At 47.4% G+C, this 24,515-nt stretch overlaps 7 protein-coding genes across 7 annotated transcripts; 4 read left to right on the top strand and 3 right to left on the bottom strand.

Moving 5' to 3' along the window:
• The first annotated feature begins 2,035 nt into the window (after positions 1 to 2,035).
• V1508DRAFT_424390 (peptidase M18) lies at positions 2,036 to 3,915 on the top strand. The gene is made up of 2 exons (XM_066941279.1): positions 2,036 to 2,619; positions 2,667 to 3,915. The coding sequence occupies exons 1-2, from the start codon at positions 2,075 to 2,077 to the stop codon at positions 3,724 to 3,726; spliced, it is 1,605 nt and encodes a 534-aa protein (XP_066793558.1). The 5' UTR covers positions 2,036 to 2,074; the 3' UTR covers positions 3,727 to 3,915.
• Positions 3,916 to 6,781: 2,866 nt separating this feature from the next.
• Positions 6,782 to 8,961, top strand: V1508DRAFT_424388 (uncharacterized protein). The gene is made up of 4 exons (XM_066941278.1): positions 6,782 to 6,874; positions 6,924 to 7,015; positions 7,068 to 7,871; positions 7,919 to 8,961. Exons 1-4 carry the CDS (start codon positions 6,806 to 6,808, stop codon positions 8,634 to 8,636), a joined length of 1,683 nt encoding a protein of 560 aa, XP_066793557.1. The 5' UTR covers positions 6,782 to 6,805; the 3' UTR covers positions 8,637 to 8,961.
• Positions 8,962 to 10,017: 1,056 nt separating this feature from the next.
• Positions 10,018 to 11,609, top strand: V1508DRAFT_359724 (general substrate transporter; the record flags this gene model as incomplete). Its single annotated transcript, XM_066937121.1, has 2 exons — positions 10,018 to 10,235; positions 10,289 to 11,609. The coding sequence occupies 2 exons, from the start codon at positions 10,018 to 10,020 to the stop codon at positions 11,607 to 11,609; spliced, it is 1,539 nt and encodes a 512-aa protein (XP_066793556.1).
• A 1,003-nt stretch (positions 11,610 to 12,612) lies between these two features.
• Positions 12,613 to 13,355, bottom strand: V1508DRAFT_424381 (uncharacterized protein). The gene is made up of 5 exons (XM_066941277.1): positions 13,226 to 13,355; positions 13,139 to 13,183; positions 12,957 to 13,016; positions 12,764 to 12,889; positions 12,613 to 12,737 (listed from the first exon to the last, which is right to left on the bottom strand). The coding sequence occupies exons 3-5, from the start codon at positions 12,972 to 12,974 to the stop codon at positions 12,633 to 12,635; spliced, it is 249 nt and encodes an 82-aa protein (XP_066793555.1). The 5' UTR covers positions 12,975 to 13,016; positions 13,139 to 13,183; positions 13,226 to 13,355; the 3' UTR covers positions 12,613 to 12,632.
• A 658-nt stretch (positions 13,356 to 14,013) lies between these two features.
• Positions 14,014 to 14,736, bottom strand: V1508DRAFT_359710 (uncharacterized protein; the record flags this gene model as incomplete). The annotated part of the gene is made up of 2 exons (XM_066937120.1): positions 14,014 to 14,456; positions 14,508 to 14,736. The coding sequence occupies 2 exons, from the start codon at positions 14,734 to 14,736 to the stop codon at positions 14,014 to 14,016; spliced, it is 672 nt and encodes a 223-aa protein (XP_066793554.1).
• Positions 14,737 to 19,605: 4,869 nt separating this feature from the next.
• On the top strand, positions 19,606 to 21,760 carry V1508DRAFT_257575 (major facilitator superfamily domain-containing protein). Its single transcript, XM_066936422.1, has 3 exons — positions 19,606 to 20,110; positions 20,160 to 20,234; positions 20,292 to 21,760. Exons 1-3 carry the CDS (start codon positions 19,948 to 19,950, stop codon positions 21,566 to 21,568), a joined length of 1,515 nt encoding a protein of 504 aa, XP_066793553.1. The 5' UTR covers positions 19,606 to 19,947; the 3' UTR covers positions 21,569 to 21,760.
• Positions 21,761 to 21,895: 135 nt separating this feature from the next.
• On the bottom strand, positions 21,896 to 24,175 carry V1508DRAFT_406225 (tim-barrel domain-containing protein; the record flags this gene model as incomplete). The annotated part of the gene is made up of 10 exons (XM_066938759.1): positions 21,896 to 22,041; positions 22,080 to 22,698; positions 22,723 to 22,737; positions 22,762 to 22,826; positions 22,848 to 22,914; positions 23,038 to 23,070; positions 23,092 to 23,139; positions 23,167 to 23,526; positions 23,567 to 24,057; positions 24,094 to 24,175. The coding sequence occupies 10 exons, from the start codon at positions 24,173 to 24,175 to the stop codon at positions 21,896 to 21,898; spliced, it is 1,926 nt and encodes a 641-aa protein (XP_066793552.1).
• Between the last annotated feature and the right edge of the window lie 340 nt (positions 24,176 to 24,515).

Here is a 24,515-nt window from a genome sequence, read left to right as displayed (position 1 = left end):
ATTGAAAACGCGACTGCATCTGTTAATCGACACCCTAGCCCGGTTCGCCGATATGACGCTTGTGCAGATACACCATTAATGTCACCATTGCAGTCAGGAGGCATATATGCATAGAAACACACCTAAAATGGTCGGGCGCAATATCGAAGAGGTGGCCGAGCATCACCCAAGGCTGTCTCGAATAATCCTCTCTCCTTTAGTCTGTCTGTCTGCTACACTTCGACACGCTATTATAACTTCCAAGATGGCAGGGGATCATCATCAGCCGAGTATGTTCTGTCTCTCGATGGTCAACATTGCCGCGATGGCGTGCCCCTGAACACTACCTAGTTGCTGTCTCCCACATCTTTCCTACATATACCCGATCCCTTTTCTCAAGAGCCTTTATAATCGCCGGGCGAGCGCACGCATGTGCCACACCGGGAAGTATTCCGCCTCCTACATCCTTTGCTAACCCTTGCAATTGTTCTCGCAACAAGTCAGTCTCAGTAACTGGTCCTCGTCTCAGCTGTGAACCATCCGGCAATGCTGCCTCCAACAACTCGTCTTAGCCCAAACCGCGCGAGGGATATGCGGCCGATTGCGTCCAAAAAACTTTAACATGCTTTCCCGAATAGGGTCTTTGCTGTCTGTATCCTGCCTGTACGTTCGGCAATTTTCTACGTCCAGTTGCCACTGGGGTAAAAGTCAACGATTCCGCACAAGGTGGGTTCTAACTGCAGGCATTCGCTTCTGAACCCTCTCGTCCAGTCGCAATGCCACAGCAAACTGCAAATTTCTGTGGAAATTGTAGAACACTCTAGCCTACGATCGTAGATTGTAGAATATTCTAGCAATATGTAAGCATGACGCAATTGGGTATTGGGTGGAATGCTTAGAAGGCTCCCGAAGGAAATGGCTCAATTATATAGAGGTCATTGGAACCTGCAGTTATGTATATGTTCGCTATTGTGTGCTCCAATATAATCAATATTACAACAATTTCGAGAGCGCAGAATCCGCTGAGTGCGATACGGGATCTGTCCAGGTTAAAATCGTTCGCTAGTTGCCGAGATCCACAGGATGGCATCGACATAGTCTTCGATGGCGACAGGGTACGGATATTCGGGAGCGAGACTATGACGCTACGCTTTTGAGTGTTAACTATTCGTCGTGGCCCCATCGCGCATCGTCTTGAAGACGGCCAATCAACACCCATCTCATGGACATTGATAACCACCGGGTATAGCTTTACTTCTAAGCGACGGAGGGCGTTGGACTAGCGCGCTTGAATGAGTGGGGAGTATTAAAGAGCAGTTTAATAGAACCTGGACTCTTGGAGACAGTAGAAGCGATCCCATTCTGTAACGAGGCTTTGCAGAGAAGCAGGGATTGAAAAGAATCTGTCCATAATGGAAAAGAGAACAATCAGGCTGCTGTAGATGAAAGCTTCAAGCGTACAGACAGAGACGACAAGCCACTCTAGATATGGTGGGTTGCTCGGTTAAGCGAAGTGATAACAAGTGGTGGCAGATGAAATCCTGGCGAAAGTACATGATGCAAATTAAGACGAGGTTCCAAACATCAAAGCCCAGATGGAACAGAATATCTGCAGCGCTCCTCCGAAGTCACCACCATGTCCATGTCCATGTCCACGTCCAATTCGTCTGCCAAATCCCCCCATGTCAGCATGTCAGCAATAAGTCGCAATTCCATTATTTGTACTGTTAACATCAAACACCTTCGTATCTGTCAATGGCAGAACTCTGCAAGTAACTATATCCCTTCGATATTGCAAGCCTTGGCTGCGAATGCATCCCAGGCATCAGGGTGCAGACTGTCAATTCTATTTGTTCCTCCTACATTTCCAGTCCATACTAAATATTCTTATTGTACAATGTAATTCGCCCTGATATCGCCTCAATGCCGAAAGGCGACATTCCCGAGTCGCAACGGCTTTCAAACATCGTCTGCATCCAGAAATACAAACCACGTGACGACCGAACAAAGTGTCAGCGCACATCCCTTATCTCAGAACGCAGCCCACCAATTTACTGTCATACGCGTCACGTCATCCACTTTCGAAGAACGAGACATGCGTGTTCCTCTGAAGTACGTCAACAACCCTCAATTCGGGCAACATGCGGTCAGCGACGAGCAGCATATAGTGGATTCTACGTGTCAGCACAATTCGTTGACTGGCTGTGTCGACAAGCAGGAGCCTGTAGCAGAAACATCGTCATTCACGGCATCCGAGCGAATAAGATGTTCTGTCCCCAGACCCAATACTGCAGATTCTTATACTCAAGATTTCATTGATTTTATTTATGAGAATCCGACAGTGTTTCATGCGACTGAATACTTCGCAGAGCTATATATTAAGAACGGATTCGAGTTCCTGGCAGAGCGCGAGGATTGGACACCAAAGCTGCAGAAGGGTGGGAAATACTTCACTACACGAAACGGGTCAAGTATTGTGGCTTTCGTGATTGGCGGTAAATACAAAGGCGGAAATGGAGCTGGCATAATTGCCGCCCACATCGATGCCCTCACTGCGAGGATCAAGCCTATCTCGAAGCAGCCAGTTGTCGAGGGTTACACACAGATTGGAGCTGCGCCATACTCTGGCACTATGACAAAGTAGGCGTATTTTCGTGTTTTTGTTTAGAAGTGGCTAACGTACGCAGCACGTGGTGGGACCGCGATCTAGGACTTGGAGGACGGGTTGTTGTTAGAAATGCAGACGGCATTTTCAAGACAAAATTACTTTCCATTCCATATCCGATTGCACGGATCCCAACACTGGCCCCTCATTTTGGTGCTCCAGCTCTTGGTCCGTTTAATCTGGAGATTAACACGACCCCGATCATCGGGCTTGAGCCGCTGGATCCATCGGAGAACAATCTGAAGCCGGAAGAAGTAGGCGCGCCACTGGCCGGAAAACACAATATCAGGCTGTTGCGAGTAATTGCATCGGCATTGAACGTTGAAGTAAGAGACCTGCTTAACTTTGACATTGAGCTGTTCGACACCCAGAAGGGAACGATTGGCGGTCTAGAACAGGATTTTCTGTTCTGTCCAAGATTGGATGACAAGATGTGCTGTTATGCTGCGGCGCATGCTTTACTGAACTCGGCAGAGGAAACTGCAACTTCAGGAAGCAGCATCAACGTTGCCGCGTTCTTTGACAATGAAGAGATTGGAAGTTTATTGAAGCAGGGTGCGCGCGGTGGTCTACTGGAGAGCTCAGTTACTAGAGTTGTCAAGTCTCTCGGCGGTGATACTACGGTAGAACAGACTTATGCCAACTCGTTTTTGGTTTCTGCAGATGTGAAGCATGCAGTCAATCCCAACTTCGCATATGCCTATCTTCCTGATCACACACCAAAGTTGAATGTTGGAATTACCGTACCGTGGGATCCAAATGGACACATGACAACCGATGGTGAATCAGCATCATTCCTGGAAGAAATTGCTCGCAGGACGGATAATACAATTCAATACTTCCAGATCAGAAACGACTCGAGATCTGGTGGTACAATCGGTCCGATGTTGTCGTCGTCCCTGGGCTGTCGCGCTCTCGATGTCGGCATTCCGCAGCTGTCGATGCATTCCATAAGAGCGTGTACTGGATCACGCGATATTCCATTGGGAATAAAGATATTCCAGGCATTTTATGAGGAGTGGGAGGATGTTGATCAGTCATTCAAACGAGGTGAGGTAAAGTCATTGGGAGATGTCAGTTGAATAGATATTATTTTGTTGTACATTTATTATGTCGTATTACACGGCCACCAAACCCCGGAACTTGCACCTTACGTACGAAATGCGGAGATCTGGTGGTGCCGCGTTGCATGGGCAAGGAGACAAGCCTCAGCGTCGAAGGGCGAGTAGCTGTGCAAGTATATGTGTAGATTCTCGAGTAAGCTTTGGAACATCCATTTGGACAGGGTCGTAGGGAAATCGTCCGGGAAAAAAATAAAAAACAAAAGCCCAGTGGGAGAATAAACAATCCCGGAGGTTAAACCTAACAGTAGTCCTTATGAGCCTGTCACAGGCTCCCCTCTTGACGCCTGTCGACAAGGCATCGCTAGGACCAGTGATAAAGACCAACTGGCTTGGTTCTTACCATCTCGGACTTACTCCGGTTCCAGACTGCCCTCTCGCCGCCCGTCGAGAACGCATCGCTGGGACGGGCAGTAGACCAAGTAGTTTGGTTCTCGTCATCTTGGACTCACATCGGATACGCAGACTGCCCTATTGCCAGGTTGTCATGCACGTGCATGAGGCAACCTCCCGATGAACAATACTTACTATTGTTCGACCCTCGGACCGCATCACCGTTATTAACTGTATACGATTCACCCCTTGAGGCACACGCCAATGCTGTGATAATCGATTTCTCGATTTTTGAGATGTGACTCCAGCCCTTTGTTGTAAATCATTATTTCAAAGGAGAATGGTAGCTGAAGTACAATCTTCCGTGACTGGAATGCGCCATTAGTTTTTCTACGATCCTCGGAAAATTAGCAGCTTACACTGTAAATTCCACTTCGTTTGGTTTGGCTAAGGGTGTGTGTTGGACAAACCCCGCCACAGCCCCATCGTGACCAAAGGTTGATCCGGCGTGGTCCATGAACGAGTCTGTGCAGGATCTGCGAGCCTTTACCAGGCCGGGCGTATTTTAGACTAATACCAATGCGATGCTGCGTAGCATTGCTACCGATGTGTCCGCCCGTGGCACTCCATGTTCTTCATCCGCGGCTCCTTTAGTATTATTCTCCAGTGCTCCACCCGGGGCTTAGGATTGTTCGGGCTCGGTGAATCAAGATGGACTTGTCGGACTCTAGACATGTTGTTGTACTTATTTCTCGGACTTCACAAGTGATTCTGACATTGAAGGCTAATATTAGCAAATCACGGCTATATAATTGCAAGTAAATTCCCGTTGTCATCCTCATCTATCGTCTTCCACACAGTCTTTTAATTTATTCAACTTCTGGTCCTTTCTTCTGTGCCTACAATCAAAAACACTATTAGCAATGTCCGCTTCCACTCTCAAAAGTCTTAAGGCTCAAGTCCCAGTTGCTTGCATCAGCAGTAAGCTTAGTTGTGGATATCACATATTATTGATCTAATAGGCTCATATCTACAGGCTCCAAGGAGTTCTGCACCATTTCCAACCGTCCTGAGGTTGCCTCTCTTGAGGCTACTAGTATGTAGTGCTGGATATATTCTTTGAGTACAGATGCCGACTGGAATATAGACACCAAGGAATTCTGCACCATCTCTGCGAGATCAGAGGTTGCTGCTCTGGAGGCTGCAAGTAAGTACTATCACGAGGTGTTTCGTTAGCCAGCGATTAATTGGTTTACAGGCTCCAAGGAGTTTTGCGTCATTGCTTAGATAGTGAGCTGCTATATATTCCAGTGCTGGACGCTGGTATGTTGAGATTGCGGTGCTGCCATTACCTTTCGTATATGAGAACCAGTACCTCTCTCTTTCAGTTTGTTCGGTGTGATTTATAATCGATCTTACACCATCAATTATCTCTTTTTTGTCCTTTCATTACTTTAGCAAGATCGACATCCTTTGGACATATCTACGCGTCATATTATTTGGAATGGTTTCGTCTTTGGCATGTGTTACAATAGTTAGGCAGTATCTGTCTGGATAAACATCGGACAACCTGAGGAATTGAGAAATAAATGTGAGGGCAAATGGACACGCAATTGACCCGCCAATAGTTGGGTGTTTCTTGTTAATGTTAGGTAACCCAGCAAAAATGACGTAATGATCCTGAGGGCAGCCTCTCTTCAAAGTTCACACATTCCACGATTGAGAAAGCCAATTAAGAATAACGAATCCAAATAGAGATAATTTATTCTCGTCCACCACGACACCTGTGATCCGTGTAATTCGCGAATTTCTGGATCCATTTAATTCCGAATGCTTTGTTAATCTACTTGGCAAAAGCCCTTATCCTGTCATCTATATATAACTGACTATCTCCAATTCAGATATACACATGGAAAAAGGGCAGTAGCTTAACCCTGAATCGGAATGTTTCCCATATAGTTCGATATATGGATAACCATGCACGGACTACCGGCAGATTTAGCTTCTGCTGCGTTGAAGCGAAGGTCAGAATGACTGCTCGTTAGTTCATTTTCGTTTGACATATTTTCGCATATCTTGAAGGAACCAAGAGTATCGTTTCCGAAATTGAATCATTTTGCTCGGCATGCTCAGACCACTGACGTCACCGTAGTTATCATGGTCGCGCATCTACGCATTCGTATAAGTTACGAATCCCGCGTTGGCATCGGCATTCCAGTGGAATGGGAGGCGACAACGGTCAATTTTGCCAGCTGAACTGTCCACTCCCGAAGTCTGCCCTGATAATGGTCCTATCCATGTGATTATCCGTATCCGTATCCATATCCGCAGATTCTCTATCCCTATCCATATCCATGGAGATGTCCGTTATCCGTCTATCTGTGCCGATCCCTGCTGGCAGTATTCGAACTATAGTTATAGTCCACACTGAAGAGATGTAAGATAGAGAGCCTCAGGTCAAGTATTAGAAGTGATTAGCTCCATAAAGTTACAGTAACCATGAGAGGAAGCTGTAGAAAATTGAGAATGCTGTAAATGAAATGCGAAAAGACGGAGAATGTACATAGGTACGCCATCATATAAAAGTAAAAGCAAGAATTTATGGTGTTTAAAATACCCTAACCTTCGCGTTTTGAGTTACCTTGTCAGAGCCTGCCCCGCCCCTTAACATCCCAACGAAATTCCCCACACTATCTAGAGACTAGACATGATTTCCTCGCCAAACCCACAACAGCACGATCGAGCTTGTGATCAGTGTTCGGTACGAAAAGTCAAGGTAAGAATTTATGGTGGTGCCCTTTGCAATTCCAATCTTACAAGAGTAGTGCGGTCGTTCACTACCATGTCGGAGATGCAGTAGACTTTCCTTGGAGTGTGCGTATAGCAGGCCACGAAAGAAGAAGGGGCCGTCGGGAAAGTAAGCGGTTTGAAGGCTGAAATTGTATGGTTCATTGACCTCCGTTCGTTAGAAGAATTGGGGTCATCCGGCGTTCGCAACCCAATCTACCGCAGGTGGCCGCCAATTTCTCGATGCCGCCTCATGTAACCGAAACCACTAACGATCAATCCTCATTTGCACTAATGATATCCTCACCAAGCATTATGCATACGGCGTTGGCCAACACCGAAATTAGCGCATCCGCAAGTGCAATGAGTTTTCCATTAAATTTGCTCAATTTGCTTTGCTCAGATTTTATGGCAAGCTCAACGTCGTCCTTAGTTGACTGCAGGGATGACTTGACACAGCTTGTTCCGATGCCGGTCAACGTCAATATTCACACGATGGATTCCTTGATCCATACTTATATCTGGCGAATGTCAAAATACTATCCTTTAGTCGACGGCGCGTCCCTTTTAGGACGTCTGCGAGCCCGCGAGAATACACACAATTTCGAGTTCAACGCACTTCTTCTCTCAATCTGCGCGTACGTACTACTGCAGCCAGTTTTCAAGCGCGATGAGGTGCTGCGGGACAATCCAGCATTGCCAGATCGCGCACAACTCGCGGAGATACTAATGGACAATGCGATCGCAATTCGAAATATCGATCCATCGTACATGGAGAATCCTAGTGTCGATAGTATTCTTACTTCGTTCTTTCTCTGTGTCTGTTTCTTCAATCGACAGTTGCCACATGCTGCATGGTCTCGGTTGTGCGAGGCGGTGACGTTGGCGGCGATTATGGAAGAGCAGTCGCTGGAAGACGAGACGGTTACGGTTGACGAGCGGGAGCACAGGGCAACTTTATATCGGATATTAGCAGTAACGGAGCAGTGAGTGTCTTTGTGTCAAGTTCTACACCTATGCTAATAAGTACTAGTGCGTATGCTGTTCAATATCGATACGCGATCTCAATTAATCTACTGTCTCGACTCCAGGGCTCAAAATTTAATTCACATCGCCCAGGTCAGTTGGGTACAATCTCTGGTGTGGCGACACTTGTCAGCCTGTTTAGTGTTGTTAGCATCGACATGTTAGATTGTTGGAACGATAAATGTGCAGCGAGTTCTCCTGACAGTTACTGTGAGAAATTTACTTCAGAACGCGCACTAGACATGCATCGATTCATTTCAGACGTCTACAGGTACGAGACTGCTGATGATAATCTACTCAGCGAGGCTCAGATAGCTGACGTAACGATTTCACAACTATGGCTGCATAATCGACTATGGAACGTTTGTCACTCCCACGGTCTTTTAGGGGAGGAAAATAATGCAGACAGCTGCCGGGAAATGAGTCTCACGTACGCATTGGATATTGCACGCGATACCCTGCAGATCAGTAAGCGGTTGACAATGGAAAGTTTAGAGGTTAATGGGATGTCAATTGTTGGAAAATTGTATGATATTGCGAGTAGCGTTGTCATGCTGCTGTCGTGCTACCCGTCATTGGCCAAGACTAGAATTGAGGAAAGTAAGCGAGTGCCATCGGATATGGAGATCTTGAATCATTATATTTCTTTGTTAGCTACATTTGGGGGCGGGCAGCATCCATACTTGGCGCCATTGATGACGGCGATAATTGGGTTGCTACCGTAGTGTCCATTGCAATTGATAGCGAGTTCAGGGACGTTTGGTTATATTCAACCTTTGGTATGATATTATTGTGAATTGCAGATCTGAATAGACGAGTTATTTTTAATTGGTTTTTAATATGCTCAAGCGGCTTAATCTCCTTTAATAATGACAAAGGAATCCATCGGCTAGATGGTAGTTACTGTGGAGACACAAAATATGCCGCAAACATGGCGCATTGACAATTTTAAAGACATTCTCTGTACCAATTTCTATAGTGAGTCTGTCATACACTTACATAAATTGTTCTAATCGCTTACAAGTTTAGAATAGAGAAGTCAAAGCATCGGAATAATTCAACTAGTTGTCACGTCTCCCATTTGAGAGTTGAACCCTGTCCTAAATTCAGATCAGTAACTCATATCATAGTTACTCGGTATCTTGCATATCAGACTACTCGTCGATGCTCTTCGATTTTGCGAGTCAGCGCAGAGCTCATTCTACTGTTCAGGAAGGCTAATAAGGCTATCGCCAGGTAAGTGCCCCGTCAGAGCAAGCACAAATAATGGCAATGCTCTTTGTTCGTAGCTAGCGTCAGCCGATATCAGCCCAACCGAAATTTCTTGACTATATCACTTGCGATCCAGATGTTCGTCAAATTGAAAACAACAATGCCCATAATGTATCACTAGGTTTAATGATGATATAAGGACTCTCAATAATGTCATAGCTTGCTTCTTAACATATAGTAATTCCATACAACGCCTTACATTTACTATCAAGATAGTCTGAGCTTCGTGGTTCTTGATGTATCTCTTTCCACCTGGGCAGATGCTCTCACTGTCGTTTGACAGAACTAATAGATGGATAGTTCTGAGACGCAAGCTTGAAGCCCGCTTGGACCACTGGGCTTGAGCGCGTTTTTCGTTGATCGATGACCCTGAATTCATTGAGAAGGGTAAATCTGTTACTCATTTTGGACGTCGGAGTGCGGACATGTACATACGCTAGTACCAAGGAGGAATGGTTGTGCATCTCCATAATGTCCGTTAATCGTATTCGACACCCCGACCTTTTTGGGTCACGAAGTAAACGGAAATCCTGCAAATACAGCATCTGCGTTGCAGATGTAATGTCAAATTTTCGGTGTTACACGCGAATTCCTCTAGCAAGGGTTTGGTTAGGAGGCTCATCAAAGGAATTTTGGTGCTGCGTATGGATCGGCAGCTGTCAGAATAGCCCTACCCCTGAACCTTATTTATGTGGCTAAGGGTCCATTCTTTGGTACTTTTCATGCAAAAATGCTGGGTTCATACATTATGTCGCTTTCATTTTCTTGATCGCATAAGTCCGCATACGTTAAGAATCAATATTCTATTCGCATGCACATGGTGGACAGTCTACAATGGTGCGAGTGCTGAACGTGTACACTATCTCAGCATTCGTGGCTATCGGTGTCGCCCTGATCGGCTTCGACATCTCGTCGATGTCCGGCGTACTGGGAACTCAGCAGTACCAGGACTTCTACGAGAATCCATTGGGCATACGACAGGGTCTCATTACAAGCGCAATGGCCGCAGGATCATTTGCGGGGGCGTTGTCTGCAGGTGTTCTGGGGAACAGGTGAGTAGGATGGTTCCACACTTTGCGGTTTGGATAAATGCTGAAGTTAATAGGTTTTCACGAAAGGTTACCATCCAGGGAGGCGCAGTTCTGTGGTGCATTGGCAGCGCCGTGCAATCTGCGTCAAATGGTGTTCCAATGTTGATTTTTGGACGAGTGATATCTGGTATTTGCATCGGGCTGACGGCTTCGCTCACACCCACCTACCAGTCTGAAATCGCACCGCGGAAGATCCGTGGTCGCATAGTCTCATTTCAATCATTGGCCGGGTCCCTTGGAATAATGATCCAATATTTTATCCAGTACGGATGCTCATTTATTGACTCGGAAGCATCATTCCGTTTGCCGTGGGCGATCCAGGCCATCCCTGCAGTTATCTTATTTGTCGGTCTGTTCTGGTTTCCCTACTCACCGCGGTGGCTCGCGAGCAAAGACCGATGGGAAGAAGTATTATATGTACTAGCGTATCTGCGCACGTCAAACAACGATATCAACGACCCGCTCGTGCTCGCAGAGTACAAGGAGATGGAGGATCAGGTTCGGTTCGAGCGCGAGGTTCGGGCCCAACCGATCCGCGAGCTCTTATCGCCGAAGATGCGGAAGCGCGTCTTTTTGGGGATGGCGGTTCAGATTTGGAGTCAACTGACTGGTATGAATGTCATGATGTACTACATTGTCTACATTCTCCAGTCCGCTGGTATTACCAGTGTCCTGCTCGCATCAGCAATTCAATACGTAATCAACGTGATCATGACGATCCCCGCAATCCTGTGGGTAGACAGATATGGCCGTCGCCCAGCTCTTCTCCTTGGCGCACTGTCGATGGCGTTGTGGCTATACATTATCGGCGGTCTGCTCATGCAGTATGGCCAACCCAATCCTGTCACGAATCAGCCGAGCACCTGGCTGGTAATGGACCATCCCGCAGTAAGCCGCACCATTCTCGCCTGCTCCTACCTCACAGTTGGATCCTTCGCCTTGACCTGGGCACCTGTATCCTGGATATACCAAACCGAGGTTGTCCCGCTCCGGATTCGTGTGAGATCTGTCTCCCTCTCTACAGCATCTAACTGGGCCTTCAATTATATTCTCGCCCTAGGTGTCCCACCACTGCTCCGCTCTATCAGTTGGCGCTTGTTTTTCATCTTCGCATCCCTCAACATCTTGGCGTTCATTCACGTTTGGTTTGCGGCACCTGAGACAAAACAACGCACGCTCGAGGAAATCGATGAGATATTCGAGCATGGTGAGCCATTCTGGAAGTCATTCACGGGTACAAAAGCTCCAAGTAGGCTTGAGCAGCTGGCGAAGGATATCGAGACGGGAAAATTAAAGATTGGTCCAATGGCCAATCCTAACCGTTTGATTGGTTAGAATGTCGGATTATATAGTACTTGAGCCCTGCTAGCTTATTGCGTTTGTTGTTGCGAATATGCTAGCTGTTGCCGGGTGACATGGCCAAGGTCTTACTCCACTACGCCAATGGAGGTACTCCCTTCACCAAAGAGCGCAACCTTATCAAGGACCGGTTATAATGTATTCCACCATCTCCAAATTTTTCGTGACTTCATTCATGATCGTCGCGTGAATAGTTGCCTTGATCTCTCGTACAACGTTCTTCCTCTCGCTGAGCAACTACATCCGAGTCCGCATCAGGAGCTCAAACATCGTCTCTTCGCCCCAAGCTCGACTCGCATCTGCTGGGAGTCTCTGATAATGGATCCGTCACGGTAAGCCCACTTCGGTGGAAGGACGATGCTGTTAATGTCTCATTGTGTCGAGTTGGGGTCTCAACTTAAGTTTCTATAACCCCGGCAATTTCAAAGGATCGTGTAAGATAGTTTGAGAATGAATAATAAAATGTTCGCTGTAGTAATCCCAGCAATTTCAACGGATCGTGTAAGATAGGATGGGAATGAATGATAAAATCTTCGCTGTGGGATCTAATTAGAATCGTAAGAATGCCACTAAGCGTGCGTGTATCCTGAAACCGATAGTTAAAGATTGCGCGCATATACGTCATTCATACAAAAAGTAAAATTAAGAGAAATTAAGTTAATATAACTTATATAACGTTAGAGATTCTTGGCGAGAAAAAACTATCGCTGTCGACATATGGCAGGAGTAGGACGACGGTCTGCGAGCGAAATGTTAACGGTGACTTCGGAACTTGCACAACAAGGATCCACGGCGCATAATTGCGAATGTGATTTGCATGATCTGCGTCTGTCAATATATTAATCTTGTCATCGGCATAGAGTGTTTGATGGGTTTCCCAACTTGGTATCTACAAAAGGGCTCCCGATGAGCCGATAAACGACTGTTCGCCACTGTGCGAGCTAATAAGTGGCCCTAACCCTGCTCCGCCATCTGTATCCGCCAAATCCGCCTATCCGCCTACGGCCCTGGCCCGTGGCCCCACAGAACAACAAGTACACATTGAGAATATGGAAAACGCGGAGACAGCGCGCTTTCCAATGGCTGCAGGCCGATTGCGGGCGTCTGGACGCCGTGCACGACAAGCACACGGAAATCGGCCTTGTGCGGTCTGGGGGTGGGAGATGAGGGCAGCAGGTCGTATATGCGGCTCTGCCGTTTGGCGTCCGCAGATATAATACTCGTGGCAGCAGGTTACCAAAGTTGCGAAGAAGCGGCTTCAGATGGAGCTTGGATTGACCGCAGCGCGTCGCCGGACTTCGCTGTCCCAGGACGAGGTAGCACGATTGAAGCGTTTGACATCTCATTGATAAATGTGAGATAGTGGGGATTTAGGTTAGTTAGGTGAAAAGATTTGCTTAACTAGTACTCGCTCACAATTTTATTCCAACATCATTTGAGAGAAAAGATATTAATTTATTTATATACAAATTTCTTTGTTTGCTTACAAATACTCAATATTGGAGTTTGTCGATCGTACATGACCGAAGGATTATTCCATCGTCAAAAAAAATTATATCGAAAAAGCCGACGTATTAGTAACTAAACACAAATTTCCAAACGGGACGTTATCAGTGGCAGACGTAACCTAAAAAAACAGTTGCGGCCATACCAAGAATAAAGCACAGTTCCCCGTTCGATCAACACTAGTTAAGTTTCTTTGGGCCTACTTAGTACTGCGGTGGGAGACCACGCTGGAATCGTAGGTGCTGCAATTAATTTTTTTTTAATTTTGATTGTGAAGATTGACTGTGCAGAGTCTTCATCATCCTCCACGATGTTTCCGGATCCCATGCATATCGGGCTTTGCTTCGGTGTGTGGATCGCAGAATGCGACGGCCATTATGCCCTCGATTCCGAAACTGATGCCCCACTAATACTCGTCAGAAGAACATATTTAGTGCTTTAGAAGGCGTACCTCTGCCAGTAACAGTCCCGGACATATGGCCTGCGTGAGAGAAGTGCTCTAATAAATCCGAGGGGAGCCTAACGGTTGCATTGGCAGTGACACCCCTAAAGATCGGATGCTGTGTGGACGGTAAACCCGACAAATTGGAGTCCCGGATCTCGACAAAAGTATATTTAGATCGATGGTATCTTGACACAAGGGAAGTGCACCCTTATTGACGCGCACTTTTTTTACACTTGAGCATGCCGATCCAGTAAGCGTTATTCTTGCACGCAGGCAGTTCTAGGTTACAAGGAGCTAAGATTATTTAGAGGGTTGCACCGTCAAGGGACGAAAGGACGGACTGTACAGAGCCAGCTTCAAATGTCCATGAGCGGAAGATAAAAGCTTGAGATAAACAGATATTTACTAAGCTTAGCACTACATCGATAATTAAAACTGGGAGAATCCCTTAGACTTCACAAAGGTGTAGTCCCATGGTCCTTGCTCCGGTTCCTCCGCAAGCTGGAAGTAGACTTTAGCATGAGCGTTGCCATCACGATCCAGCTTCACCGGGCTACCGTCCGGTTTCCGTTCGTCGACGTAGTAAAATTTGTAGCCTTGCGAGCCATATGACTTCACGGCGGCATCGATGAGATGAGCGGCTGCAGTCTTACCGACACCATAGGTTAGAATTTGTGGCACTGCACCAGCCACATTCAATGCGTTGCCGGTGAAGATGAAGACCTTATGAGAATTAGCGACGTGTCTCCAGCCCTTGACAGTCTCCTGAAGGGCAGCGTAAAGACTGGAAACATTGACCGCCAGATCTTCCTGAAACGCAGAAGTTGCAAGCGAGAACGCATCATCTTCGGGAACACTACGACGCGCGAAAGCTGCACTTCGTCAGCACATTAATTGCTGCATTGATCATCCAACTTACGAACCATTGTAAATAACAACGTTCGGCTCACCCAAAGAATCTCTGACCTGCTTGAATGCACTGGCGACAGAGAGAGGATCCGACAAGTCTGCCTTGATTTTCAAGTACCCGCTCGCCCCGACTCCTGAGCGGTTGACAATTGCGACTTTGTAGCCATGACCGGCAAACATTTTCGAGACATCGTGGCCAATGTTAGGGCCTGCGCCGAGTACGAACGCGATCTTGGAGGTCATTTTCGTTGATGTTGATGTATAGTTCACGGATTCCAATTAGTTGGATCAATCCGGGATTGGTGTGAGTGTGTAGTGTGGAGATAAATGGCCAGGACAGGTCGGACCGACACTCTCATATAATGCAGGATCAGGCGGTCTAGTCGTTTATACTTATCCTATAGCACTTGCTGGTCAGCGCATGACGAAGACCACGCGAATGTCAATCTGTCAGCAACAAACCATTCTTGGCACAACGCGGACGAACTGGTGGTCCGATGTCTTAACCGATCATGTAAGAGCCGCCATATCTCTCACCAAAAAGCAGTCGACCCATGGCTGCGTCGTAGAAATAGAACTGTTACGAAGTAGCCATTTATGATACGCTTCGCGGTGCACTGTATTCGAGACTAATAATTGTGCTGGAGTAGTCAGATTCGGCACGATTCAGTGACTAGTGATAAATTTATTGCAAAACCCAGGCAAAAATTCACAGTCTGACGTATGGGATGAAGATCAAGCGCGAGAGTATTTTCCATTGTGAGGCGAGATCAGCAAGGAACCCTTGTTGCTTGACCATTAATTATATTGATTTCTAATCAAAGTGAGAGCGGAGAGATTACGACGATCCGTGGGGAAGGGCGCGGGGTTCGCGGTGGCCACAGGAGGCGCTTTTCAGTACCTCAATTTCTGTGGGCTACGTCATCACGGTCATCATCAAACCGAAAGGGAATTTGCAGGGTGTTTGGATTCAGTGAAGATTTAGTGTTCCGGGAAGAAGTAGTGTAGATTTTTTTCATTCAGATGTCTCCTAAGACGTATTAATAGCCAAACATTAGACTAGACATCAATTACTCGTCCACCGCGTCAATCACGGCGACAATGTCACCTCTTTGCTCGATGACGAGGGCAAGGTCAATATCAATACTATTCTTGACAAGTTATTAGCTCATCAAGACCAACGCGTTTGGTGTCATGAAGCAACCCTCACTGTCCCAGTGCCTCTAGCACGGCAGGTAGTGTCGATGGCCGCCATGACAAGGACGGTGAGGATTAACCAATTCGGTGACTGATGACAAGACAAAATGCCAAAGCGAGTCGGAAGACGAGTTCCTCCTATTCTACAACGTGTCGTACACTGCCGAAGTCGTTCTGCCAATTCCAGAGTCTTTTCCAACATTCTAACTGTCTCTCGGACATCTATTAGTCCGGAGTTCTTGTCCTTCTGTGCAGTACCGTCGCTCGTGTGGTCGCCTGCCATAAAGTCATCAGTTAGCTCGTCGCTACGTCGGCCTTTGACGCATCTGACACCTTTCCCGATTTAACGTAGTACAATCTTGACTTACCGCCTAGACTACTTTTTTGGATCCTTGCAACAAATCCTCGGGCCCTTTCCACGGGGGTTGGCTAATGTAGCTAAAGCTTGAAATTAATAAATATCATTACATTAATTTGTTAGTCAAATAGAAGTTGTAGACTGCCTGCCGACTTTGTGGGTGATGGTCTAAGATAATGTCGGCGAGAAATATTTCAGAGGATCAGACGTATAGCTTTCGATGTTAACCGTAAGATCGGGAGTTCGATCCTCCCTCTGGTCGTAACTTTTTTTGCGGATTATAGCTGACGGAGATTTCTTTTGGTCGAGGTATTAAGCGCGGCATGCAGTAGTAGTCTTTAAAGGCTGGGAATGTCAGATGTGGGATGTACAAGGTTGTTCCCTAACATTCGTTCTGAGTGGACGACAAACGTTGAATTCGTGATACGACAGTTGTTATGCTGATCGTAAGGTTTGCAGAAGAACACAGGACGAGTATTTATTATTACGTATTGCAGGAATCCGTATGTGGCATACAACAGTGCTGTCGAGATAGTGCCAATGGTTACTTCCGCTCGTGGTCTGCACGAGCGTTTATGGCGGATGGTCCTAGATGGAGCTCGGGAAAATATCTCCAGTCATGGGGCCGATGCAGTACATTTCCTCAATAAGAGGTGATTCAAATTCATGGTCGTGCAACCCTCTTGCCAAGACAATGGTGTTACAATTGTCAGATGAGGACTTCAAACTGCAAACGGACGGTGGTTTCCTTGGATGCAAGTTTATATGTGGATATACGCAGAATATCGACGGAGACAACTGCCGAGCATCGATATCGGGAATATATTCGTCTTAATTTTGTGTTTCCATGTCGGGCATCCCTATTCGCATGAAACACCAGTAGTGTCAAGGTCTTGTTGGATTGTAGTAATAAAAATTTCGTCCACCAAGTCCTAATGCAGTAAATGAAGCTGTCTATTTTGCCAATCTCCTCGATTAAGCAGTTGTTATCAAATGCTTCACCTTTTCTCTGGACGGTCTTGTCCATCCACGTATAACTCGACCGCGGCGTATTCGGTCAACACTGGCTTGCCGTGTAGGATTGGGTGAGAGCAAGAGCGTCTGTCAAATCCGGGGTTTTCGCGTAGTTCGATGTCGTCAGCGACACTGAGATTGGGGATGTGGTTCGAGGTAGGGTGCGGAAGATGACTGCCAGGTTTATCGGCGTGGTCGTGCATAGGAAACCGAGCGCCGGTGTCATCTTGTGAGCGGCACATCCTTCGACATAGAAAAAGCTCTTGGTCAGCCTAATGGAGAGACGGTGTAGTTGAGCGGGACGGAAGCAGATCCCAGCCAGAAAAATTGGCTATCTTGGCATTCGGTGCAGTAACTGCTTTGGTATTGCCTTGGCTGAGCGGAATCACGCGATATTCATTCTTATGAACGACAATTGGCTCGGCGTCAAGTTGCTTAGAAGAGTACCCAACTTGTGAAGAATAACAATATTAGGACTCCTTTTGTACAGGCTTATTGTGCGCCACCACTGCCTTATCAGATTCCGTGCTCCAGTGGATACCACACGCTGTTAAACATGAATTACTCAATTTTGGACAGTTCGCAGCCAGCACCGTTCGATGGGAAGATATATGGTGAAGTTTAGTTCAATAATGGCAAGGGCCGAATTATGAAATATTTGGAAAGTAGCCGTAGACTGAAGCTTCCGGTGCTTACAAAATTTACTGGGGGAATCCAGCACCCCGACCTATATCTAAATATAGAGAGTAGTTGAATGCGATCCAAAGCATACCGTGGAACGTATTCGTGACGGTAATGGCCGCGAACTGGACTTAGGAAGACTGATTTAAATCACAGGGCATTTGTACCCGAAGAGAACTCCGAGAGGTATTTTCTGGATTTACGAAAGTACTAAGCACCATTCTCTTAACAATGTGGCTGTTCGTGTACGAAAAGTCACTGCAGCGATAAGTCGACATCATAAAAAAGTAAGCTTAACCCGTAAAGGAACAGCTATTGACTGCTCTTTACAACGAAAGCATACCGTAAATCTTAGTAATATATATAAGCTGAGGGTAACTAGAAATACGATGTGACTGACAAGTACCGATTGACAAGGAGAAATTAGAGGTCTGACAGTCGCAAAGTCAAATGCTGTGGTTCGAGCATGGAAGCCAAGAGTTTCTCGCTTGCCGCTTGCTTATCACAGACCAAGTCCTTAGTTCTGAGTTCTGACACAAGTCAGAGGCGATTGCTCATATTAGGATGAAATTCACTAACGACGTAAACTTCGCAATTACTGCTCAATTACGCCGTTGCTCCTTCGTACAGATACTACATAATTGGCGACGAATGTCCAAGTCGGCAACTGATGCCATAATCAGGCATGCGGAGTGCTGATAAGGCATAACCTTAATTTCCTATCACACGTCTCTGACTGGTGCACAGCCCCCTTTGAGAGCAAGCAACTGTAAACTGCACGGGCCAGACCTGCTCATTGAATCTCACTGTACTGTAATTTGACCTTAGTGATAGTGGGGATCCACATGCTTATCGACGCGACACAGCCGCGGCTTGACTATTCATTGCAAATTATACTGCTGCTAGATAATTTCAACTTATTCAAGAGCACCAATTAATTAGATTGAAGTCAGGGGGTCCAGGCACTTTAGGAAATAAATGTGTCGAGATACTCATCAGCACATAATCTCCGAATCGTTTTCTCAAATTAAGGAGCACTCGTGGGAGTGACAAACCATTCCTCTTTCGGACTAGCGTACGTAGATATTCATACTCACGTGTCGCTTGTTGTACCTCATTAGCCTAAAAATCCAACTGCGAGTGATTAACATGATGCTAGAGGTCATCGCAAAGTGTCATTCATGGACGAATGGTGGACAGCGCACGCAAAAGAGTCATGTGCAATGAAGCTGGCCCGGACCAGCGTTTCCTTGATATGATAGATAACTACCGGAAGTGACTTCCCGATACGCTAGTCCCGAAGAGGAATGGCGGGTTGCTCCTCATGAGTCTCCTCGTTAAATAAGATTTTTATTTATTTACCACTGTGGGCCAAGTTTCCAATGCAGGCACGGATCCACAAATCTTCTTGGTACGGGCACAAGATAGAAGATAACGCAGCCAAGCATTGTCCAGAACTCTGCCTTAGCCGGCCGGAGCTGGCGCACTGCTCGACTTTCAGCTTCCACAGAACTGACTGACTGCGTATTCGTGTTTTCCTGCTGCAATAGTGGGAGGAATAATACTATGATGCAACATGAGCATAAGACCGAGCACTGTGCGATTAGAAAGATTAAGGCGACTGGCTATGCACAAAGTAACTCACTATCCGCATAAGGTTATTTCAATATTCTGACCGTGCGCTGCCCCCCCGTCACGTCGGAGTGCTGTCCTAGCAATAATACCGGCTTGGCCAGTGTTATCTCTTCGCAGTAGGAGGGTAGCCGATCCGGCAATCAGTGCTGTGGGCTAGCAAAAATGGCAGGCGCTCGCAGGAATCTCTCCGTCGGTTATCGCATGGACCATATCGGACGTGTACCATTTGGTATCCACCCCGTCGTGAACTGTGAACAGCTATGGCGTGACCGTACAAAGGATTTGTACCCCTGCCATCCCCATGGGCCACTACGCGGCTACTCGTCGTGCCTTGCCTGCCGACGGCGACTCTCGACCTGGGCGACTCTCGACTCGGTGACTCGTCTCGTACCTAGCTTGCAGTGGCCGCCATAGAACTATCAGATTAAAACTCGACGACTCGCCACCGAATGACTCAACTGGCATATAAGAAGGCCAAGCCCGCCACTTGCCCCTCTCTTTTACTCACCCTGGTGGCACAATTGATATTGGTTCTCAACAGATAGACCGTAAACAGTGCCGAAGTCAAGATGGGTTTCGACTATTTCATGAATCCATTTGCAGAATGGATCGGCTGGTTCCCCAAGCACTACTCCCGTGAGGAGCGCGTTCTAGTCCACAAGATCGATTTGCTAATCTTGGTGTTTGCGTGTTTTTCCACATGGGCCTGTAACTTGGATGTCTATGCTATCTGTACGCTGTTGTCTGCTTGATTGCTGAGTTGCGTTCTAACATTAAGTAGATAACGCGTATGTGTCTGGTATGCAGGATGATCTCCAGCTCTATGGTAACAGACTGAGTTACCTCAATGCTATCTGTATGTATGCTTGTGAGAGGTACAGCTGTTTTTACGGCAACGCTGACATGATTACAGACTGGGTTGGCACCATCGCGTTCCAGATTCCTTCCAACGCGATTCTCACAGTTGTTCCCGCTGAGTACTATATTCCTGCTTTCGAGATTATGTGGGGTATGTTCACTCTCGGCACCGGCTTCGTCAAGAACTACAATCAGCTCATGGTCATGCGCTTTTTTGTTGGCGTCACGTCGACCCCTTGCTGGATTGGAAACGTGCATATTATCAACAGTTGGTACCGCAAGCAGGAACTCGGAAAGCGTAATGCCATCTTCTATAACACGTACCCTCTTGGTGCTATGTTCACGGGCTATCTGCAGAACGCTTGCCTTACTCTGGACGGTGTTGGAGGGCTTCAGGGTTGGCGTTGGCTGTTTATCATTTGCACGGTTATTACCGTACCAATCTCTTTCATTGGTATTATGTTCTTCCCTAACGTTCCCGGCAAGTGCAATTCTCGCTGGTTGACTGCGGCCGAGAAGGAGCTCGCTCAGAAGCGTCTACTAGATGAAGGTTTTGCCCCTTCCCAGGGTCTTAACTGGGGTATCTTCAAGCGAGTCTTCAAGGCTTGGCCCACATGGGTCTTCCTCGTATTGGCCAATCTCTACTGGCAGACTCCTTATCCTTCGACGACTCCATATTTGCTTTGGCTGAATGATGTTGCGTACCCTGCGCAGACAGTATCGGATATAAATATGGTTAACAATCTCAGCACCATCTCGTACGCTATTTCGATCGTGTCGGCCATGTTCTTCGCTTTCTACTCGGATTGGCGTGGCAACCGGTGGGATTCTCTCCTGTTGGCCGGTGTTGTTGTCTTGGTGTGTAACGTCATCCTTCTTGTTTATCATGTTCCCAATGGTGCCATGTTCTTCGCATTCATCGCCCTCGGTTTCTGTAATGGTCCGATTAACCTTGTCATTGCCTGGATTGCCGAGACCCTCTCATACGATTTGGAAGTTCGTTCGATCGCTCTTGCATTTGTTAACATGGGCTACTGTGTTTTTGCCCTTGTTATTCCGCTTACGGCCTTCCAGACCAAGGATCAACCACGTTTCCGCGCCGGCTTCATCTGGTCTGTGTGTATCTCCGTCGCCGAGCTCATCATGATTCCCATCCCTCTGTACCTCGAGCGCAGAGACAAGCGTCTTGGCATTCACCAAGCCGAAACTGACCTGGTCATTGCGTCTGCAGCTGGTCTGGAGGAGGCTTCCAAGGAAGTTGCTCTTGGCGACGGGTCAATCTCTAGCAACGAGAAGAAGGACCTTGACGTTAAAGTTCATGATTTATCATGATCTTTTTTCTTATATGTATATGACTTGTATAGATTTTTTGGAAGCGGATAAAGAATCGCTGAATATCGTTGTTGAAATAACTACTCAAGTTGCTTACACGTCTAACAAATAGAAGTAATTTGTATTTTGTATGCTCTATTGTTGATTTCAGTATTCACTATCCAGATAACTGTTGAACTACTCAGTGAGTCCCAGTTTTCCGACCCATACCATCCATACACCTTACTCTCAACTCAAAATTTTAAAACTTTTTGACCAGCTCTAGCAGTATCGAAAGCAGATCCCCCTGCACGCCCCATGTTTGGTTTTCAGCCTGGCCTGGCCCCACTATTCCCACTGCCACTGAATGTCCAACGGCAGAAGCATGGTATGCTGGAATGTCGCTACATCGAACGCGCTGACGTTGCGCTGGAATGCCAAAGTCTCCACAAACATCTCCCACTGCGGCAGGTAGTACGATCCGACAAGTCCGGCTGTTTGGACGCATAGTTGTTGATCTGGCCAGTGGGACCCCACAGAGTGATCTGGTTGCGCGCCTCGAACTCGTAGTAGTCCGCGATGGTGTCATTGCCATCAGCGAGCGCGCGGGCGCGCGCAATCCAAGAGCCCAGCAGGAAGTTGACGTCCGTGTAGAGCACGCGGTCGGCAGTCCGGAGTACTTCCAGTAAGGGTTCGGCGCGGTCAATGATCTCGGAGGAGGTAGAGGCTGACGGGTTAGTGGTGTTGTAAAAGTGCATGAAGTCGACGTAGAGGTCGAGAAACTGGTTTGCCAACACCTGCCGCGTGAAGTCGACCACGTCGTAGTGCACCTGAGGATGCTGTAGCATGGTCGGACTGGCAGCGACGGCGCCCACCAGCTTCTTCCAGATATCGACCAACGACGAAATATCGTAAAAAGCCTTAGTAGGGTGATGGCCGGTAATGTTGAGCAGGCCGTTGATGTTTGGGGCTAGCTCGTAAATGGACTTGGGAACTACATTGACGACCGACGACGCATTGTTCATGTAGACCAGGTTAACCAGGTCGTGCCAGCACTCGATCACATCCGCTGACACAATCTTAGGACCATACCGGGCTTGGACATATTCTTCCGTGTACCGTTTGATGTTCAATGAGCTAGAGCTCCAGGCCTGGTCGAGAAGAATGTCATAAACCATTTGGTTACCCTCCTGACCTTCCATTGTCAAGCCAACTCCGACGAGCGACGACGAATTAGTCATTGCAGAAGTAAATCCTTTGGTGAGTGTAGGTAAGTTGCCTTCAAGTCCCTGGTTGCCACCAAAGTCATGGAGCTCACACCAGATCCAGTCATGGCCATAATACGAGTTTGTACGCTGCCATTGAGGCTATCCTTCGGAAAACAGGTCGAGGATCTGGAGCTGGCCGATCTCCGGCCCCGACAGATAGGCTCGGATTCGCTCATCAGTCCAGAACGACGAGTCGGAGAATAACAACCACCCTTGCATAACCCACACTGCATCAGGATCGGCGGCTCGGAGAGACTCAATGGTGCCCAACGACACGTTTTTCAGATAGCTGACGTCACCAGAGAACGGTGAGTTTTCATTGTACTGATCGAGAGTGTAGTAGTGAGTAACGTTGCCGTAGTAGGTCCGCTGCCGCTGGATTACGGCAACCTGAAGCTTGGTAAAGAGCGGGTCCAACGGCTCGAGGAAGGTGACGTTGGTGTAAGTTACGGGGAAACCGGACCATGTGCTGCTCTTTATGACAGTGGCATTGGGATAGAGATCCGTGATGGCGTTGGGTACGAAACCAGTGAATGACGGTAAGACCGGTGTCATGCCGAGCTCAACCATGCGCTTGACAATTTTCTGTTGCAGCTGCATCTGCTGTCTGGGCCACTCCAGAGGTAGGGAGCCGTTCCACGATCCTTGGATGTTGCCGAAGCGATTCCAGGGCAGGAAGGCGGGGCCCGACAAAAAGTTCACAATCTGGGCCTGGCGAAAATCCAAGCTCTTCAAATATATCAATCAGCACTTGCTCGTAGCCCACCCATGCCAAAGGCAAGTTGATGCCGTGCATCGCGGCCCAGTCCAGCATGTGCTCCCAGTCGGGCCACGAGTAGAACGCCGTCGTGTATCCAAAGGTGACGGTATTGAAGTAGGACCGCCACGGGACGATCGCGGCGCCATCGATGGACCCATGCTGTCCGCCACCACAGAGGCTGGGCAGCGAGCCCAAGGTGTTAATTGTGCTCGCAGTCCAAGAAATCGAGACGTGACCGCATTGCTTGACATAATGGTGGAATCCGCGGGCTAGCGAGTTGACGGTTGTACCAGAGATGATAACCGTATCCTTCCCAGCCTTGCTTGAGATGGTGTACGAGTCGTTGCTGGAGGCCGTTGTAGGTGGCACGAGGGCGAATTCAAACTTATCGGCAAACTGCGGAAGTTGGCGGGCAACCAGGTTGTAGATGCCATCGAGCTCCGAGTTAGCGCAAAGAACTGCCTGCCCTAGGGCTGGCGCAGCTAAAGCCAGCGATATCAATTTCATAGCTATCCAACGAAGAGCAGGAAAGGAATGAACGACTCGTATATCAAGGCTGCGCGCGCAAAATAGGAAGATCTCGTTAGGCTTATACGACATCGAAGCCTATATCATTGAGTAAAAACATCACGATGGACTAGTGCAGTCGTCGCACGTGTTAAACAAGGGTGACGGAAGACCCTTCAGAGCAGGCCCACAAATCCAACTCTCAAATTGCCTGGGAAGCCGGAGATAATAGTCGTTGCAATATGATGATATCGATCAAGCAGCCAAATTGCCTGGGAAGCCGGAGATAATAGTCGTTGCAATATGATGATATCGATCAAGCAGCCAACAACGTGGACTTGTTAATTGGCCCATGCAGGTAGGGATAGGTACGGGATTGAATCTTTGATATCTTGGTCAAAGCGGACGGCTACGGCAAGTTTGCCAATTGAGA

The sequence above is a fragment of the Lipomyces doorenjongii genome, assembly GCF_038497915.1.
Source record: "Lipomyces doorenjongii strain NRRL Y-27504 unplaced genomic scaffold V1508scaffold_67, whole genome shotgun sequence".
NCBI lineage: Eukaryota > Fungi > Ascomycota > Lipomycetes > Lipomycetales > Lipomycetaceae > Lipomyces > Lipomyces doorenjongii.
Note: the sequence above shows the minus strand (reverse complement) of the source record. Positions and strands in the feature narration are given on the sequence as shown.

Excerpts from the sequence above, each read along its gene's own strand:
- V1508DRAFT_424390 (XM_066941279.1), top strand. The coding sequence starts at position 2,075 with ATGCGTGTTCCTCTGAAGTACGTCAACAACCCTCAATTCGGGCAACAT. Across the intron at positions 2,620-2,666 it reads TACTCTGGCACTATGACAAA|CACGTGGTGGGACCGCGATC; the intron begins GTAGGCGTATTT and ends TAACGTACGCAG.
- V1508DRAFT_424388 (XM_066941278.1), top strand. The coding sequence starts at position 6,806 with ATGATTTCCTCGCCAAACCCACAACAGCACGATCGAGCTTGTGATCAG. Across the intron at positions 6,875-6,923 it reads GTTCGGTACGAAAAGTCAAG|TGCGGTCGTTCACTACCATG; the intron begins GTAAGAATTTAT and ends TTACAAGAGTAG. Across the intron at positions 7,016-7,067 it reads AAGAAGGGGCCGTCGGGAAA|AAGAATTGGGGTCATCCGGC; the intron begins GTAAGCGGTTTG and ends TCCGTTCGTTAG.
- V1508DRAFT_424381 (XM_066941277.1), bottom strand. Across the intron at positions 12,738-12,763 it reads ACCGCACAAGGCCGATTTCC|ACGCCCGCAATCGGCCTGCA; the intron begins GTGTGCTTGTCG and ends CACGGCGTCCAG.
- V1508DRAFT_257575 (XM_066936422.1), top strand. The coding sequence starts at position 19,948 with ATGGGTTTCGACTATTTCATGAATCCATTTGCAGAATGGATCGGCTGG. Across the intron at positions 20,111-20,159 it reads CTTGGATGTCTATGCTATCT|ATAACGCGTATGTGTCTGGT; the intron begins GTACGCTGTTGT and ends AACATTAAGTAG. Across the intron at positions 20,235-20,291 it reads GAGTTACCTCAATGCTATCT|ACTGGGTTGGCACCATCGCG; the intron begins GTATGTATGCTT and ends ACATGATTACAG.